At 38.0% G+C, this 18,461-nt stretch overlaps 1 protein-coding gene across 3 annotated transcripts in view; it reads right to left on the reverse strand.

Moving 5' to 3' along the window:
- Window positions 1–18,029, reverse strand: part of LOC149267021 (uncharacterized) — a 37,296-nt gene extending 19,267 nt beyond the window's left edge. For 2 of the 3 annotated variants that reach the window (XM_089431321.1, XM_089431326.1), the window contains exon 1: window positions 16,796–18,029. In XM_089431321.1, the coding sequence (XP_089287447.1) occupies window positions 16,836–17,735 (900 nt within the window). In that variant the 5' untranslated portion in view covers window positions 17,736–18,029 and the 3' untranslated portion in view covers window positions 16,796–16,835. The remainder of the gene's footprint in view (window positions 1–16,795) is intronic. The other variant, XM_089431331.1, reaches the window with a different exon arrangement.
- Between the last annotated feature and the right edge of the window lie 432 nt (window positions 18,030–18,461).

An 18,461-nucleotide genomic window follows, 5' to 3' on the forward strand; every position in this document is an offset into this window, starting at 1 on the left:
ATGAGGGAATCCTTGGTGGATTCTATTAGAATCCTTTGAGCCCTTACTTCCCCTTTCATGTACTTTGCAAGAGCTTGAGCTTCTTCCTTCGGAGGTTTTGTGATTGAGCCCTTAACATGTTCCACAATTTCATTTTCTATAAGGATTAAATCAGTGCTCTTCTTCCATGCAAGAAAGTTTGATGACCCAACCAACTTATTGCTCTCCTTGTAAAAAGACATTTTGACAGATTCAGATGTGGACATAAAGATACTTACTTGTGAAGATACTCCTTGACGACAATATCTTCAATTTGTTGCCTTCTTGAGTTTGATGATGATGTGGTAATAGAAGATTTTTTCTTGAAGAAGATGTCTTCTTTCAAAAGTGATCCTTAACCCAAAGAGCGAAAGATCACCTTGAATCCTTGATGATGATGGCAATGTCCTTGATCTTGCTCCCCTTGGACAATTAGGCTTCAAGATGCTTCGACTTGAAGATCTCTTCCATTTGAGTAGAGGTGGGATCTTTTGAGGTCTCCTTTGGGATGATGATGATATGAGAGAGATTCCCAAGAATGCTTCAAGTATAGACTCTTTCCTTGAGCGAGTTAGGATATTAATACTTTCTTCAAGATGATGATGTAGTCCTTGTCTTCGAAATGCCTTGGCGATGATAGGATCTTCTTGATGCTTTGAAGCCCTTGATATTCTTCTTCGGTCCTTGAATGCTTGAGTGGCCTTTAATGAGTTGCCCTACCTTAGCTATGATACCATGTTGAGAAATCTAGGGCAATGAGATGTAGAAGATTTCTCTTGCTTTGATAACTGCTTGTGATGTATTTTTACTTTACTTGATTAACTTCTTTCGTCTATTATTATTAGAGTTCTCTATCATCAAACAACTACCAAATCATAAAGAACAATCAAACAACAAGACACAAGATGTAGGTGATCAACCAGGGCCAAAACCTCTCCAACTGAGAGGAAAACCCACCAGAATTCTTCTCTTATTATAGAACTTCAATTAACGAATTCCAAGAACAATGACCCTTGACCAAGACCCTCCAAGACCAAGTCAACTTCCTTCTTGATGAGCTTTCCTTGCACAAGTTCCAGCAACAAACATCGACCTTCCAACAACTTTTCCAGCAACTTCAACCCCAGCAACAATTTCTACAACTTCGACCTCGCAGCTTCAACAACTTCAACCTACTAGCTTCACAGCTTTGACCTTGATACAACTTCGGTATCTTTGACCTAGCAACTTCACAGCTTCAACCTAGAAGCAGCTTCACAACTTCAACCTTGCAGCTTCACAACTTCGACCTTGCAACTTCATAAATTCGACCTTGAAGCAACTTCATACTTGACCTTGAAGCAACTTCACAACTTCGACCTTACAACTTCACATCTTCGACCTTGCAGCTTTAGAATTTCGTCTAGCCCAATAACTGTAGAAACCATAACAAAAGAGAGAGAGAGGCCCAAAACTTCGATTCTTCTTCTTCTTCATCCTTTTCCAGCTTCTTCCTTAAGGAGATCGAACTTCTTGAGAGTGTGTCCAAATGAGGTCGAGTTCCTTCTTATATATAGCCTCTTGAGGGGTACAAATTACTATCTTGAGGTTGACTTGTCCCTTCATGTAGAGGTCGACTTGATCCTTGTGCCATGATGAGGTCTTAGAGGGTCTTTTGACTCTACTTTGACTCAATAAATTTTTCTTTACAATATGTAACAGACCCAAATGGGTATTCAATACATGACAATGACTCAATTGACTTTATGACAAACCTAGAAGCACTCAATGGGTGATTGACCTAAAAATAAATTTCCCTTGAGCATGAAACCCATACCTCAAGAATAACAATAATAAATTTATTTTCCTCTTTTCATTAAATACATAAAATCATGATTACGTGTCATTATGAAGACCGAACCTAGTTGCATATTTCAAAACTCCTAACTATCTAGTGGACCTTCTCTAATGAGGCCTCATTACATTTATTCAATACTAACTACCATAGTGTGCCTTCTTCAATAATTTAATTGGCAAGAGATAAGGTAAGATAAGATAAAATAATTTTCTTAATGTCCAACAAATGACCACAAAAGTAGGTCAATGGGACTAAAGGATACATCCAATACAAGTACAATGTGGGGGTGTAAACGCAACTCCTAGAAAATGCCAAAGCTAAATCTAAGAAAAAATAAAGTAAAGAAGGATACAACAACAGGTTAACCTCATACACATTTATATAATCGGATCAAAGGCCCTGGGTGACGTAGAAGACTAAAGTGAATAAGTCCAAGTCTAGAGGTCGATGACGTCCAGAATGCCCGAGTCTAATCATTGACGATGACAGGTGTAACAATGGCGCTAGCTCCCTATCAGAGTCCTATAGGTTCAACGAGGTGTCTAGCTACACGATCTTAGGGTGGATGTAGGAGTAATGAATACTTTTAGCATATGAGGCCGAAGCAAAGAAGCGCTAGATAAGTCTTTGGCTGCTCAACTAGAGCTAGGGAGAAGTCTGTTTGGGGGGCACCCTGGTGGAGCATTGTCTAGAACTAATCCCTCTAATGCTCTAGGTGTGAGTGAACTGATGTATTGTTTGGCACCTCCGCAACAATCTCAAGGATACCGATTGGCCTCCCAAAAGGAGGATTGAGGGGAGACCTGAGGTCTTATTGTTCTACTATCCGAAATACCTTGGAACTTTAATCATAACAAACTCATGGGTCCTAACTACCTAGTGGAACTTCTTTCATGAGACATCACTAACATAATGAGCCTTATTTAATAATATAGTGGACCTAGTCCACCTTACATTGAATGGCCTGCAATATTATTACTCAACTATGGGCCCTTCAACTCCCCATTACACTCCAAAGGAGGATCCCAGCAGTTTCAGTCATGATGTCAACATTGCCTAAAATGCAAGACTTTCTCGATCACACTCAGATCTGAAAAACCAAAGAAGATGGTTTTGTAATTGCTGAAAAGTCATTCATGATGGGTGGGAATAACGTGTATGAAAAGGACTGTGCATGAAGAAATCAATAATGAAGCTATTGAAAATGACTCAAATCATAAAGTGAACAAAGTTGATTTGAGTTGGCATGGAGAGAAGTAAAGGCCCAAGTGCTACTATAAAATCCTGAAGGATGTTTACTTGGAGGAACTTCCTCAACCCAATGATGAATGGCCCAACAAAGACAAAAAGGGAAGGTATGTGACAAATCCATTATGCTTTATCCACTATTGTAAATTCAAAAGATGAAAAAGAGTAGGCCCTCCATGAGCATGAAGGCACATCAACTTCTACAATGAAGCAATATTGTGCTTTCACAGAGAACCAAAACCACGGCATTTATTTGTTGAGAAATCAAGATGTATATAAGTTAGGTTCAATAAACAAACCAAATCCTACATCAATGGTGTAAAAGTTGACCTTGACTCTCTCCTCCAACTAGTAAGTCTATGGCCAAGTTGATGGTTTGTAACAAAACTCGTTCTACATCCATAATGTTAAGTACAACTCATAAGACATTTCCATTGCACTGTTAACACCTTGATTGGTTTAGATAACATGACCTTGTTCTAGAACAATAGTATGTGACAGTTACGAGATGTTGTTAGAAATACTGGTCATATTAATTACATTGGCATTTTTGTATTACACCTTATTATAAAGTTAAATTATGTAGTCATGTCATAATGTAATGATGATTTAAAGGTATCAATCGGTGATTTGGTGCTTGGGAAGTTCCACAACATACCTATCTCACCTAATAAATATGACAATTAAGCCTTTAAAGAATCAAGTACAACTTCTCTCTCACATTCTGATTTGCATTATTTCCCGCATATTTGTGTGTTTTTGTCACTGATGTTAAAAAAAAACTAAAAAGACGGTTTTTACAATAATTCATATATCCCACTCACTTAATCAATATACTTATATAGCAAATGATGACCCTTAAGAAGTTAACAATGAGCCTACCTTACACAACTCCCAACCCACAATTAGACCCAAGAATATGTATTCAAAGGAATATAATGACAAGATGGTGGATTGACGTCTAGAATTTGAATGGATAACTTCATTTGCTCACATGGGTGAGCATACAATAAGTCATAATCCATTTAATCCATATCTACTTGCACCTTTTTTTCAACTGAAAAAAATTGCAACTAAAGCAGCTCTCAAGTGTACATAGTCTTGCCTTGGATTTGGACCATACGACTTGTGGGGACCAAACCTCCACATGTAGCCATTGTACCTTATCCTCAAGACTATGTACTTACACCTATCACAGGTAATAACTAGGTAAAAGACACACTAACCTACTCTAATAAATAAAATTCAACATGCACACAGTGTCACATAGAAGCAAGTAGAAAAACATTTCCCCATCATGAGTACTTGTTCCTCTATCTGCAAATTTTACTTTGGTCCACCTAGGCATCCTAATCACATAGCTTAGTCATCATTATGTTGAAAACCATATAAAACGACCACATCCACTAGGTTATCTCGATAACCAATCATTGTACCCACCAATCCAATACAAAATCCTTTCTCATACATATTTCATCAACTCCAACTGAATGTGCAATATTTTGGCCATTAACTCAACTCACTTAGAGTTTTAAAATCATATCATCTCTAAAGACCTGTCCATCAAATTGCTTTAAAATTTTGAAGTTCTATTACAATCCCTATGATTTGAATTAAGGGTACACCTCACACCCTCATATTAGTACAAGTGGTTCATTCCACAACTCTAAATTGGCAAATCATGTGCCAACTAGATCATTATATCCTCTATTGGATATTCACTTAACTAACGATCATTAGTATAACACAATGCCTATATAAAAAACAAAAATTAGGTCAACATTGTTTAGACTTAACTAGGTCTTACAAAAAATAAATGATAAACAAATGGATGAGGCACCCATGCCTTTGTCAAGAATTACAAAGATATGTTGAAATTTTGTACCGGAGGACAGGTGGTTCCCTAAGGCTTTGATCTTTGGCCTAGGGAAAAGTGTCCAAAAGAATTTAATTTTTCTCTTAAAGTGACTATAATTTTTATAAAGTCAAATCTAATTTAAAAGTGACTTTAAGTGATAAAGTTACTAAAGTCTAATTTTAAAGTGACTTTAGTAAAGTCAATGTAAAATTAGAAAGGAAAAGTGACTTTGGAAATAAATGACTAAGTGGGTCTTTATTAAAGTGGGGTGAATTAAAAAATAGAAAATGAGATTTAAATGAGCATTTAATCTCAGCCCTAGATCTCAATCTATTTCAGCCTTCGGATTTAGGGATTAACCAAAAGTCACTTAGGGTTAGATTAAAGGAGGAAAAGGAGGAATCATTCATTCTCTCATGAGCAGATTGAGAGAAGGAGAGCAAGAGAGCAAGGGAGATTTCTGGACAGTGAGGAGAAGGAGGCAGCAGCTTGGCACACATTCCAAGTTGAAGTTTCAGCAAGTCTGTACAGCGGAGTTTCAGCAAGGCGGAGTTTCAGCAAGTCGGAGTTTCAACAAATCCGTACAGCGGAGTTTCAGCAAGTCCGTACAGTGGAGTTTCAGCAAAGTCCGTACAGCTGAGTTTCAGCAAGTCGAGGGCAGAAATCCATACAGCGGTACTGCTATTTTTTCGAGGAGGTCGTACAGCATTTATTACTGTTCTATTTTGCTGTTTGCAGTTTTTCTAGTTGGCTGTGAAGCACGAAAAACGAGATAAGTTGTAAAAGTTTGCTTGCTGATTTTTGTTGAATATTTCTCATTGTAAAAAGAATTTTTCATAAATAAGAAGGAGCTCTCGAACTAGTTTTCCCCAAGAGTTGTAGGGGGTTTTTCCAGGGTCACCTTGACCAAAAATCACTGTGTTTAAATGTGTTGAATGGCTATTTGTATGTGCTGATATTTATTTCTGCATTTTCCAGCATTCTGTAATTTTTCTAGAATTTGTGTTTTGAGCGAAATTTATTTTCCAGTTGTTGAATGTATGGATATGGGAATGGGAATTTAACTATTTTGGAGAAATAAAGTGAAACTGAAAACCGGAGTGGGAAATGAGAAATTTTTACAAGATACATTCAATCTACATATATTTAAAGTTATATTTCCAACTTAGTTATATAGAAACAAACAGCAAGCACTAAGCATTCTAAATGCTTTAAATTGGGTTGGTACTAACCTAATTACCCATTCAAAAACACAAAGATCTCCAACATAAATTGAATGAAATTAAATTAAAACAAGACAAATCAAAAAATTGTGTAAAGAACACATAACTTCAACAACATCCTTCATCAACTAATTCAAATCATAATCATCAGAACAAATAGTCTACATGTTAATTTTCATCCAAATCATAATCATCAGAGGAAATAGTCTCCATGTTAATTTTCATCCACCTAGGAAAAGGTCTATTCTCATCTCAAGCTCACTAAAAGCTGTTAATTTTGGCAACTAGGGCCAAACTTCACATTGAACAGCTCATATGAGGCAACTCATATTTTTCTTGGATTCCTCTCTCCGGGAGGTGTAGGATTGATCGAAAGATCATCCCATTTTAACATGTACAAATGGAATTATGAATTTATTTTGATTATGGACAAATTTTCAAGGTCAGACAGCAATCTCATGTAGGCTCAAAAGCCCAACAGTCACGTCTATTCATCCTCAACATTTGCATATAAATACATGATGCCTCCTCCTCAGTTTGGACACTTCACTCACTCACATCTTCTCTCTCCTGCATTGATTGGGTATGAAAATCAGAAGCTGCTCTCCACACATGCGAAGGAAAGGAAGGGTTTTTTGTTCCTGCAATTGACCAGCTTTGACCAAAATTGCAGACGTTATTTTTTACTACGTTGACCAAGCATTCAATTGTTTTAGGTGCAGTTTTGGGTGGAGGAATTCTGTTTGAGAAGGCCGCAGTTTTGGGCACAAAATCCAAGGCAACCTAACCTCCTATTTGAGCTATGTTGACTGTGTTAGGGTTCGCTGTAGTGTTGACCTTTGTTGGCCAAGCTTGACTGGACTTTTTTACACTATTTTTGGACTGATTAGACTTGTTGTTGGAGGCCGAAGTTGACTAGGTTTGACCGAGTTGAATTGAGGAAGAATTCTGCCATGTTTACCAACATTGACTTTCTGGATAGGGCTTTTTGTTTCTATTGTTTCACTGATCAAATTTCACTATAATTGGACAAGTGAATATTATACATTGTACTCACTCTCTTTGTGTTGAACTTTTGAAGAATTATAAGAAGAATTGATCAAGGATTTCCCCACATTGGGGTTTGTCCCTCGCTGGTACCATATCTTGTGTCCTCGTCTTGGCTAGTCTTCTACTGGTATTGCTTATGTTCTCTTTGATTTTACTATCATGTTGATGTGATTTCTAAATTGGATATTGATATTGGGCTAATAAAGAAATTGAAGTAAAATTGCTCTAAGCATAGAACATACCATTGTTATCCTAATATTAACAAAAGCTTTATTTTCTTAGTTTACTCTTTTTACCTTACCTTAGTGCCCAAATTTTCATTATCCAATTTTATTCTAGGCCATTCATGTACATAACCCTAGGTCAAAGGGTAGCAAACTAATCTAATATATGTGAAAGAGAGTGTACATGCATGTGCGATTACTTTTTACAAAATATTTGGAAAAACTTGTTTCTGCTTAAAAAATAATCTAATATAGCTACGCCAAGGATACTTTTGGAGAAAGTATACACATTATTTAAAGCACTTCCACCCTACAATAACTCAAATGTCTTGCACCTCACCCCAACACAAGAAGAACATTGTCATGATCCCATGTGCAACTTTTGTCATGTTCCTACATATGAATTTTATCATGCTCCTCTCTGTGGTTTTCAACTTTGAAATCCTTATACGCATCAAACCTGAAATTTTGAACTCTTGCAAATGTGCATTTCACAAAAATGACAAGACATTTGTGATGAGAAATCATCTACTATGACTAATGTCCCATCTATAGTTAAAAGTTCAACTTTCTCTTCATTTTTATCCCTACCATGATTACCCAACAAATAGATATTTTAAGATTCCAACCTCTTCCATCCAATGCATGGTCTTCAAACTCCAAATTATGTTGTTGAAGAAACACATCAAAAATTATACACATGCACTGAACCATCAACATGCATCCATTAACAATATTTAATATGAGATTCATAAATAAATAATAGATTGATGTTTCATTGGTTTGCAAGCACTCCTTACAATAATGCATAGATGAACACTTCAATGAGTCAAATATGACCTAAATTAACAATCCACACACATTTCCAAGTTATACCTCACTAATCCAAGATTGCATACAAGTTGCAACAAGCTTTGTTGCAAACTCACATTGGCTTTACACAATGATTTAACACAAATTGTAAATATGCATAGACTAGCAAATTCATACCATAGTATTTAAATTGGAACCGATGACCGACCCAATCCACCTATCAAACTGATTTTTGAGCCAAAACCAATGTTCCACCAAGGTTTCGGGACGAGGGGGCGAGGGAGCGAGGGGGCGCGGGAGCAGCCTATGCAAAAGCTCCCTACCATTTTTTAGGAAACGTGGGGGAGCGTCAGGGTCTTAAAAATTTATAAATATAAAATATAATTTATTAATTGAGTCCACTATGACAATTTGGTTTGAATTGAAAAGCTGCAAAGCATGATCATTGATATGAATATCATTTGACATTATCCAAATTTATAATATCATATAAAATAATAAATTTAAAATTCTAATTCAGCTTGGTCAAATTTTAATTTAGATTTTGGTCAGACAGAGGGAGAGCTTCAGCTTGATAAGGTAGCCACTGAATTCTGTGAAAAGGTAAATGAACAGATCAGGAACACTGCATTGGTAGTAGAAGGGGCAACTACAATGGGTTGTCCAGCTGTATTGGATCCAACAGCTAGAAAGTTTGTTATATTATATATAATATAGATAGTACACCATATGCCGAAAGAAGAGTTTTAGTTCCAGGAGAGATGAGAAGATCACATGAAAGAGTTTCTGACAATTTACTATCAAATGACATTGACTGCAGGATGACCATCTGCGAACCAACTTGGGTGACCAACGATGGCATGGATAATTTTTTACCTTATTAGAGCAATGCCATGCAGTTCAAACTTCAAACTAGCAGTGTATTTCAGGGGTGAAAATAATTTTCAGACCTGAGAATTCAAGCTGAGCAACTGTGCTCTGTGTAAATTTTGTAACTGTATAAATTCATATATAACTACAGTTCTTCAGATTTCTTGCTGCCCATAGTATTTTGTCATGCTTGCAGTAAACGCATGTTAGTCTATAGTCCACCCAATTATTTCCCACATGACATAGGTGCTGCTTCCATAGTTTGTATGTCAAATGTCATGCAAATTAAAAACACAAACTGAATGTCTCATATTCTTTGCCTGTCACTCCAGTTATCTCCCCACTGTAATCCAACCGTCACTTGAGAAAAAAAGAAGTTTTAAAAGGGAAAATTCATGTATGTGCTATATGGTCCAGCAAATTTCCATGATACTGACCCTCTAAAATAACGCTTGTTTTAACCAAAAGACAGCACAAGACGTTATCCCCATATAGAACATGAGTAGCTTTGTACCACTTTAGGTCTATTAAATCATAAACTATAAGCAAGGCCATTTTTTTGGGAGCGTGGGGAAACGTCCCCTCAGGGAAGGGAAACGTTTCCCTGGCACGTCCCCCTGAGTTTCCTCCATTTTGGGAGCGTGGGGAAACGTCCCCTACTCGTCCCCAAGTCCCCGGAGCGCGGGGGAGCGAGGAAACTAGACCCCTAGGGGGGGGGGGAGTCCCCGTGGAACACTGGCCAAAACTAAACAAATCAGATTGGTTGAATCTCAATGAATCGGTGTTTAAAAAAATACATGAAAGAATTAATTTTTAACGGAAGAAAGATATGTTTTAAAAAAAATCAATGTTACAAGCTATAAGGTCACTAGCCTACTACAAGTCTACATATCAATGATCAACATGATCAGTCCTCATCATGATCAAACTTGTCACCACTACTATACATGGGATCATCAACAAGAGCTACATAAACTGCATTTGGCTCAGAGTCTAAGGACTCCTCAAACTCCTCTACAACCTCAGTAGTAGTAGTAGTAGTAGCAGCAGCAATAGTAGTAGCAGCAGCAGCAGCAAAACTAGACATCAAAACTACAAATCATTGATCAACATGATCACTCATCAAACTCATCATTGATTCAGCACTACTAGAAATGGGATCATCAACAAGAGCTACATAAACATCATCTAGCTCGAAGTCTACAGACTTGGATTGCTCCACCTTATAATATGGTAGAAATTGAAAAGTTTAACATGTCGAACTAATGATTTTGGTTTGAGTGAAGGGTTCATCTCCTCAACTTTATAATATGGTAAAAAAAGCTTAGCATGCCTAACCAATTATTTTCCTTTGAGTGAAGGGTACATTTTTGTTAAGGTCATGGTAGAGAAGTTCAACAATCAATACCACCAACATCAACAAAGTTCAACAATCAATGCCACCAACATCAAGGTACTTAAAGGGCTTTGTGCTCTTGATCAAATGCCAATCTCATACCCTTAAGCATGACAAAATCAAATGGAAACATTGCAAGCCCCCAAATCCTGAAATCCTAAAAACCATTATATATGTTGGATTTAGAAGTGAGATCTAAATTTTTCTCCATATGAAATCCAAAGAGGTCGAAAGCACTCTCAAACATCTTGAGTCATTTCATGGTAATGTTAAAAATTTAAGTAAAGGGGTGAAAATGAAAGATAGGAAATGTCACTTTTACTTTAAGAATTTAATATTACCATTGATTGCTAGCATTGTTAGGGTTGAGTTAGAATTTTTTGTTTAGGTTTGTTTAGGAGGAGGAGGGTTGGTTTTGTGGCCAAGGGGAGTTGTTTTGGAAAGAAAACCACCTCGGTTTTCCTCCAAACCACTCGGAAAATTGCCATTGATGGTCCCTAACTCCCCCACAGAGGTGAGATCTAACCGCGCTTGTAATGACTCGACTGGTTTATGATGGAACCGACCAATTTATAACTGGTTTGGTACCAAATCAAGGTTTGTATGGCCTCAAACTGAATTCAGTGGCCAATTTGATCCCCAAGCCTAATGAATTGGCTTGTTTTGAATACTATGATTCATACCACACAATTAAACAACGACTTCTCATGTCACACTCTCCTGAGCTTTTCACACATACTAGGCTTCATCTATTCCACCAAGAGAAATCTACAACAACTCACAAAGAATGATAATCCACATGCAATCTCCTAGGATCATTCATGTAAACCAAACTTATCTACATGATCTATTTCACTCGCAACCTTCAATTGTAACACATACAACTCCATGGATTCAACTTCTCTCTTCTTGTATTCATCAAAACTTATCTAATGCTTCTTGCTCAACCCATATGATTCCCCATTCAAGCATCATTGAAGCCTTGGAAAATACAATATGCAATATGTTATTTCACTCACCAACACAAGCTCTCATTTAATTTGCATAAAACTTATTCAAATGCAAATTCCAATTTATGAATAACACTAGTAGGTGGAAGATCCTTAAAAAACATCTTAACTCATTGATCTATTTGCACATGCAATCAAAAGCAAAGGTAGGTTGAGTCTTCTCACTCTAGCAGGTCAATTGCTTTTAAACTCAACCTTTGTCACCACACTCACAAGTCATCTATGCTTTCTTCATGGGGAAAAAAGTCATATAGGCTTTCTTCGAGCATTATGATATGGGACCTTCTCATATTTGTCTTAAAGAATTAGCTACAAATAAATCCAAAAGATAATATAGAATCAAATGCTCCATATGGTTACATTAGTTAACAAGTAGGAAGATATTCACTATAAACAATCAACATCCAAGCATCGATCTCTCCAGCGTTCTTTAACTCTGCAAATAAAAAGATCTTTCCTATCTGAAAAATATTTTTTCTTTGATCATAAACCATGTACAATCACACAACTTAACAGTTGTATCAGACACACAAGCATTCAACAACACCCTTGGAGGTAAGTTATATTGCACACTACCAAATGTTCCCAATTATCTCAAAAGTATCGAGTCATTGTTGTAACCTTTGAATGCAATCATCCACTCTACCACGAGTGAAACCAATGTTGTTAATCACATCAACAAACCAATGCTCCCACTTCACTTGTAGCCATTTTCCAAGCACAAACCATGCTCCTAAACTCACTATATCTCATAAGCTCAAGGGTGACTATATGTCTAGATATTCGTCCACGCCTCAACAATTTGGCAACAATTTCAACATTGGTGCCCCTCACACATCCACGCATACAAATACACAAATATACACACCAACATCAAAACATTCAAGCACACACACCAAGTAACAAGATCATTAATAACCCATGGAATCAACCCTCACAATTATTGACAATAATCAAATCACATGCACACAACACCCACATATAAGAATCTTGCTACAGTTACACATATGTTGTGCTTGTTGGTCCACGACTATGCAGTTCAAACCTTCATCAACTCACAACAACACAAGTATGAACATGCACTTGACCTCTACAACTTATAAATACAACATTCTTATTGCAATTACAGTAGCATAATGCATGAACAAGAGAATTTTTGTTTTAACATACCTATATAATCCCTCAATAAGGATCTCCAATTCTCATTGTTCATGGTCCTCACACCACAAACAATGTGCTTCTTTTAGACCACCTAAGTGAAGCCCTACCTTCATAGTTGGTCTTCACGAAGACTACTAGCCAAATCAAGACACCAACATCAACAATAATTGGATTTCTATGATTCTCAAATATGAGGACAGAGATTACTTCAACCCAATTGAGCCAAGACATAGAGTACACACCCTCCTCCTTAAACACATCATCTAATGAAAGCAAACTATTCCTCGACACATTATTCACAAAGAGTTTGGGACCTAGTAATTTTGCCCTCAATTCATCTTCCAACTAATCTCGCTTCCTTCACAAAGTGTGAGTTTTCAAGGACTTAACCTCTGGTAGGAATTGGTATCCCTCTCCAGCAAATTGTTCTTTGAAGACCACATGCCCAATGTTGGTTCCCAAAGGTCTCTTGGTTACTTTGCCATGTAGCCATCTTTCCAAAGCATCCCTGTTAAATTTGGCAACTAGGGCCAAACTTCACCTTGGACAGCTCATATAAGGCAACTGATATTTTTATTGGATTCCTCTCTCCAAGAGGTGTAGGATTGATCTAAAGATCATCCCATTCTGACATATACAAATGGAATTATGAATTTATTTTGATTATGGAAAAATTTGTCAAGGTCGGCCAACAAACTAATGTAGGCTCAAAAGCCCAACAGCCATGTCGATTCATCCTCAACGTTTGCATATAAATACAAGGTGCCTCCTCCTCATTTTGGCACTTCACTCATTCACACATCTCTCCTTCATTGTTTGGGTACGGATCTTCTGAGGCTTCTCTCTCTCCACATGTGCGAAGAAGGATGTCCCTGCGTTGACCAACGTTGACTGAAAGTTGCCAAAAGTTGTTTTGACCAACGTTGACCATCTTTGACTGCGGTTTTGTGTGGGGTATTTCTGTTTGGGCAGGCCGCGGTTCTGGGCACGAAATTGGAGGTTGTTTGACCTCTGTTTGACCAACGTTGACTATGTTAGGACTTGCTGTTGTGTTGACTTTCATTGACCAAGTTTGACTAGATATTTTCATACTGTTTTTGGGCTGATTTGACTTGTTATTGGAGGCCGAGTTGACCGATTTTGACAAAGCTGTTTTGGAGGTCAAAATTTTCCCTGTTGACCAGCGTTGACTTTCTGGTTAGGACTTTTTGTTATTGTTGTTTGGCTGATCAGATTTCACTGTGATTGGGCAAGTGAATATTGTAGATTGTACTCTCTCCCTCTGTTGAACTTTTGAAGAATTATAAAAAGAATTTATCAAGGGTTTCCCCACAATGGGGTTTGTCCCTAGTTGGTGCCATATCCTGATTCCTGTGTCCTCTTGTCTTGGCTTGTCTTCTACTGTTATTGTTTATGTTCTATCTGCATCTTACTATCATGTTGATGTGATTTCTAAACTGGATATTGATATTGGGCTAATAAAGAAATTGAAGTAAAATTGCTCTAAAGCATAGAACATACCATTGTTATCCAAAATTTAACAATCCCAACCCTTTTAGGTACTCACTAGATGCACCAAATCACTCCTACCATCTAAGCAAAACCTAAACCGAGCAAATCAAAGAACATTTATAGATAGTGTATTAAGGTCACCTAGATCATGCCTTTAGGAGGACCTTGCCCTAAATACAACCTTCTATTCTAAGAACTCATTGGAGCTAAGATATAACCCCATCATCCAAATTCCATACATGCAAGTATTGGATGCATGTCGCTAGTATCTCCCTTGGTAAATTTTGAGTGGGTTCCCACAAACTCCAAATTGAGATAAATCACCACATCCAACAACTAGACGAGTTTGTTGGTTGTACCACTTACAAGAGCCAAAGACTAAGGAGCACCTCATTTTCTAATACCCCACCAACTATGAGATCAAAGAGAGATACTACCACTTATTTTAAGACTCGAGGAGCTCCATTCCCACTTTTTTCACTACCTCAAGCAAAGATACCTTGCTCTCTTTATGAGATATTTGAACACAAGTTTCAATGTCTACATGTCACATCTTATATGTACATTGTAAAATTTTAAGACAATCACCTCATACTTCTTAGTTGCCATGTCAAATCAATGCAACAAAAAACACACAAAGATCCATGACACTTTAGATCCTAGATCAATGTGACCTCAAGTACCCTCTCCCCCATCCCACAAAGAGATCAATCAAGCTCATAAGGCCCACATGAAATGGAGATGACTTCATAATATTATGTTGTGTTATCGTTATGGTTTCTCTAAGATATTTTATTATTATTGGATTCATTCTTTATAATGCCCAATACATTTTCTTTATTAAATATATGAATGAATAAGACTTAGAATTTGACCTCTCATGAGCTTAGATATCTTTGTATTATGCCCCAAAATCACATAGTAAAGCCCTCTCAACCTTAGCCACTCCCATAGGACATCATCCATCAATGCATCAACCCTTTCACAAGGATTAATGACTTAAATAAGAAGCCAACCTCTCGCTCCCCTCATCCTCCACAACTAGATCCAATTCTATCATGGCTTGTCATCCATTCATTTATCCTCTCCTTAGTTCAACACACAATTTTTTCAATTTCTAGTATATGTTTTGTGCCTACACCTTAGCTCATATTATATCTTATCTTAAAATTTAGCTTCCAAATGGGTAATTAGATCTTTATTTATCTACTTTTAGTACCATTATGGGAGTTGGCTTTGCACTTGTACTTTGTAGTTTTGTTAGATGCATTAATTTAGTCCCCTGGACCTATTTTTGTGGCCATTTGTTACACATTAATAAAATTCCTTATCTTTCAAATCTTTGCATCTAAACAATAACTATTATGTCAATACCATGCAATATTACATCAATGTAATGAAGTACAGAATAAAGGGGCCCAATGAGAACAAATGATGTGTGAATTACGGTATAAAGGGGCCCAATGAAAAGAAACCGCGTGAATGTGCTCAAAACTGCTCATATTGGTTTCTTTGCTTCTCACTTCGTTTAGTTTTACTTCAAAGCTATAATGACAATATGCTTTAAAAAATTATCAGTCATGTGCTTTGGCTTGAGATTTATCTTTGTGCATAGAGTGAAGAGGTTTTCATACCTCCAGTGAATGTGCCCCTAAGTTCTTCCTGGAGCAATATCCGAAGGAATAGCTACCCAAGTAGACGCAAGATATTTTTGGAAAAAGGCACTCCCACTCCTTTCTCACAGTGCGCTTTGCTCCATGCTTTCCCCACATTGTTTTTCCATGTGTATTTCTGTTTTTTATAATAATATAATCCCTGTATCCTCAAGTATTGGACATGGAAACGGGAGAGGATCCAAAAGTATCAAAAAAATTAGGGAAATCTGCCTAAAAGAACAACCATGCTACTGTGCTCTTCTTTTTGCCAGTCTTTTAGTTTCTTATGAAAAACACAACTTACAAGAGGGTTTTCTTTCCTTCAAATGGTTTTTATACATGTTAGTGTTACTGGGCATTTTTAGGGTTACTGAAGGGCCTTTTTCAGAAATTTGGAACTTTAAGAAGAAAAAAAATAAAAAACCACGGGCAGTTTCCAGAAATGCTTGGGAAATTGCACCAAATGTTTCCAGTTTCCGGAAACAGATTCCCACCTGACAGAATCAGATTCCGGGATTCTCTCTATAATCCTATTTTACAGACAAAGATAAAAATTTAAAATAAAGAGTTACATCAAGCTTTCCAACTAAAAAATACGATTCTTCATCCGTGGCATTCAACAAATTACTTTTCCTTAACTAGATCCGCCCTTCAAGATGCCAATACATAACAAAAATCATATTCAATAAACTCATCTCGTAATGAAATTGTTACACATAATAAAAATTATGATAGCTTGAATCACTTACAAGTCCCGGAAACAGAATTATGAAAAGCCCTCGCTGTCCATTTATTTTACATAAAAAAAAGGCCAAGAAACAAAAACAACAATTTATCCCATTCGTTTCAATTATCAGCAGAGCCATTTCTCGCAACAAAGATTGCCTTATTTACTAAAAAGGGCAAAAGAGTATAAGTACCATGCTTGCCACATTTAGATTTTGCCCACTGTGGACAAATCTACAAATCCGGGGACTGCAATCTCTTGGCCCTCTTTTTCGAAGACAAGGCCCTGGCGATAACATCAGCCATGTGCTGCTGTGATTCGAGAATCATCTCCGTCCGTTTCATTTCCATCTCCATCCTCAGCCGTTCATTGTCCCTCTGCATTTCCAGCTTCATCTGCTCGATTCTCAAGAAACCCTCGCCCAGGGATCGAATAACAGCGGCCAACTCGGAGGACGGCTGGGGCTGGGGCGGGGGTTGGGATTGAAATTGGGGCTGTTGTGACGGGGGTTCGATACTCCGCCTCTTGACGTTCAATCTGGACGATGCGGCAAATTTTCCGTCCACGCTGCCATTCTTCAAAGACAGGAATGGGGCAGCCATGGCTTCATCTAACGGCAAACCGCCCTGGTAATGAAAAGACCGCGGGTGGTCGCTATTGTGGTTGTGGTTGTGGTTGTTGTCGGCCGTGTCGGAATCATGCTCCGTCAGTTGCCGTCCGTTGGGAACGATAACGGAATCCGCCCTAGGGCCGTTCTCAAGCTGATCCATCCGCTCGAAGAAAACCCACCTGGAACCCCGGGTGATCCCCTGCTGCTGCTTCTCTGTCCGGTATCTCTTGCGGAGCTTCTCGATCTTGTGGCGGCACTGGACGGAGGACTTCGAGGGTTCGAGTCCCCCGCAGCGCAGGAATACGAGGTTGGCTACCTCTTCCCAGTGCCTAGCCTTCAGCTGGCCGCGCTTCAAGGCATACCATTTCTCCTGGTAGGCGTCGATCAGGTGGTTGGTCTCCACCTCCGTCCAGGGGCCAGGCGGTTTTCTGTGGATTATCATATGTGGGGCGACGATTCCCCCGCCTCCTCCATCGTCCTGTTGGCCTCCTCCTGAGGATGAGGACGCGGCGGCCATGGCCATTATTCTTGAATCCTTGACTGGCTAGCAGCTGCAACAAAGACCTGGTTTTTCTTCCAAATCTGGCTCTGCCGGTGGTGGTGGCGGTGCTGTGAGAGGCGGGATTTGTGGTTTTGTTGGTTGAGGGAATGGATTTCACCGCGTGTGGGGAGGGCTTCTTGATAAATGGGGAGTAGGCAGCGGTGGATGGAGTGGTTTGCAAACCACGCCGTGCGCCCCCGCACCCGCCCCCACGCCCGAATTTTGCTCCGCCGCGGGGGAGATCGGAAAATCCGTTAATATTTGGACAAGAGTGGAATTTGTTTATTTACTTATTTATTATGAAAAAGATAACATTAATTAGTTAACTAATTAATGGAATGATCTCTTTATCCTGTGAGGAAAGTGTTTTATCCTTCCACTAGTCTTCTCCACCGACGCTGCTTTTTGTGACTCTCTCTCCTCTCCCACAGCATCCGGCTGCATTTTTTTCGATGATGTAAATGATCCGTGAGAGTCGGTGGCACTCCAAAATTTCAACAAAGTGGTATAAGTAACATGTGCATGTTAGACTTTATTTTTGTTTTTATAAATGATATTTAATTTCAAGAAATTAAATAGGTCTATGAAAAAAAATTTATTTATAATCTTTAACAATCAAATTAACATAAATCATATGTCAAATAATCTGAACTAGGATACTAATAATATTAATAAAATTGAGTAATACAAAACAAAAGCAATAAAACC

Source organism: Pinus tabuliformis, chromosome 6 (assembly GCF_031772625.1).
Source record: "Pinus tabuliformis cultivar Carrire ecotype Pingquan chromosome 6, CPIR1, whole genome shotgun sequence".
NCBI lineage: Eukaryota > Viridiplantae > Streptophyta > Pinopsida > Pinales > Pinaceae > Pinus > Pinus tabuliformis.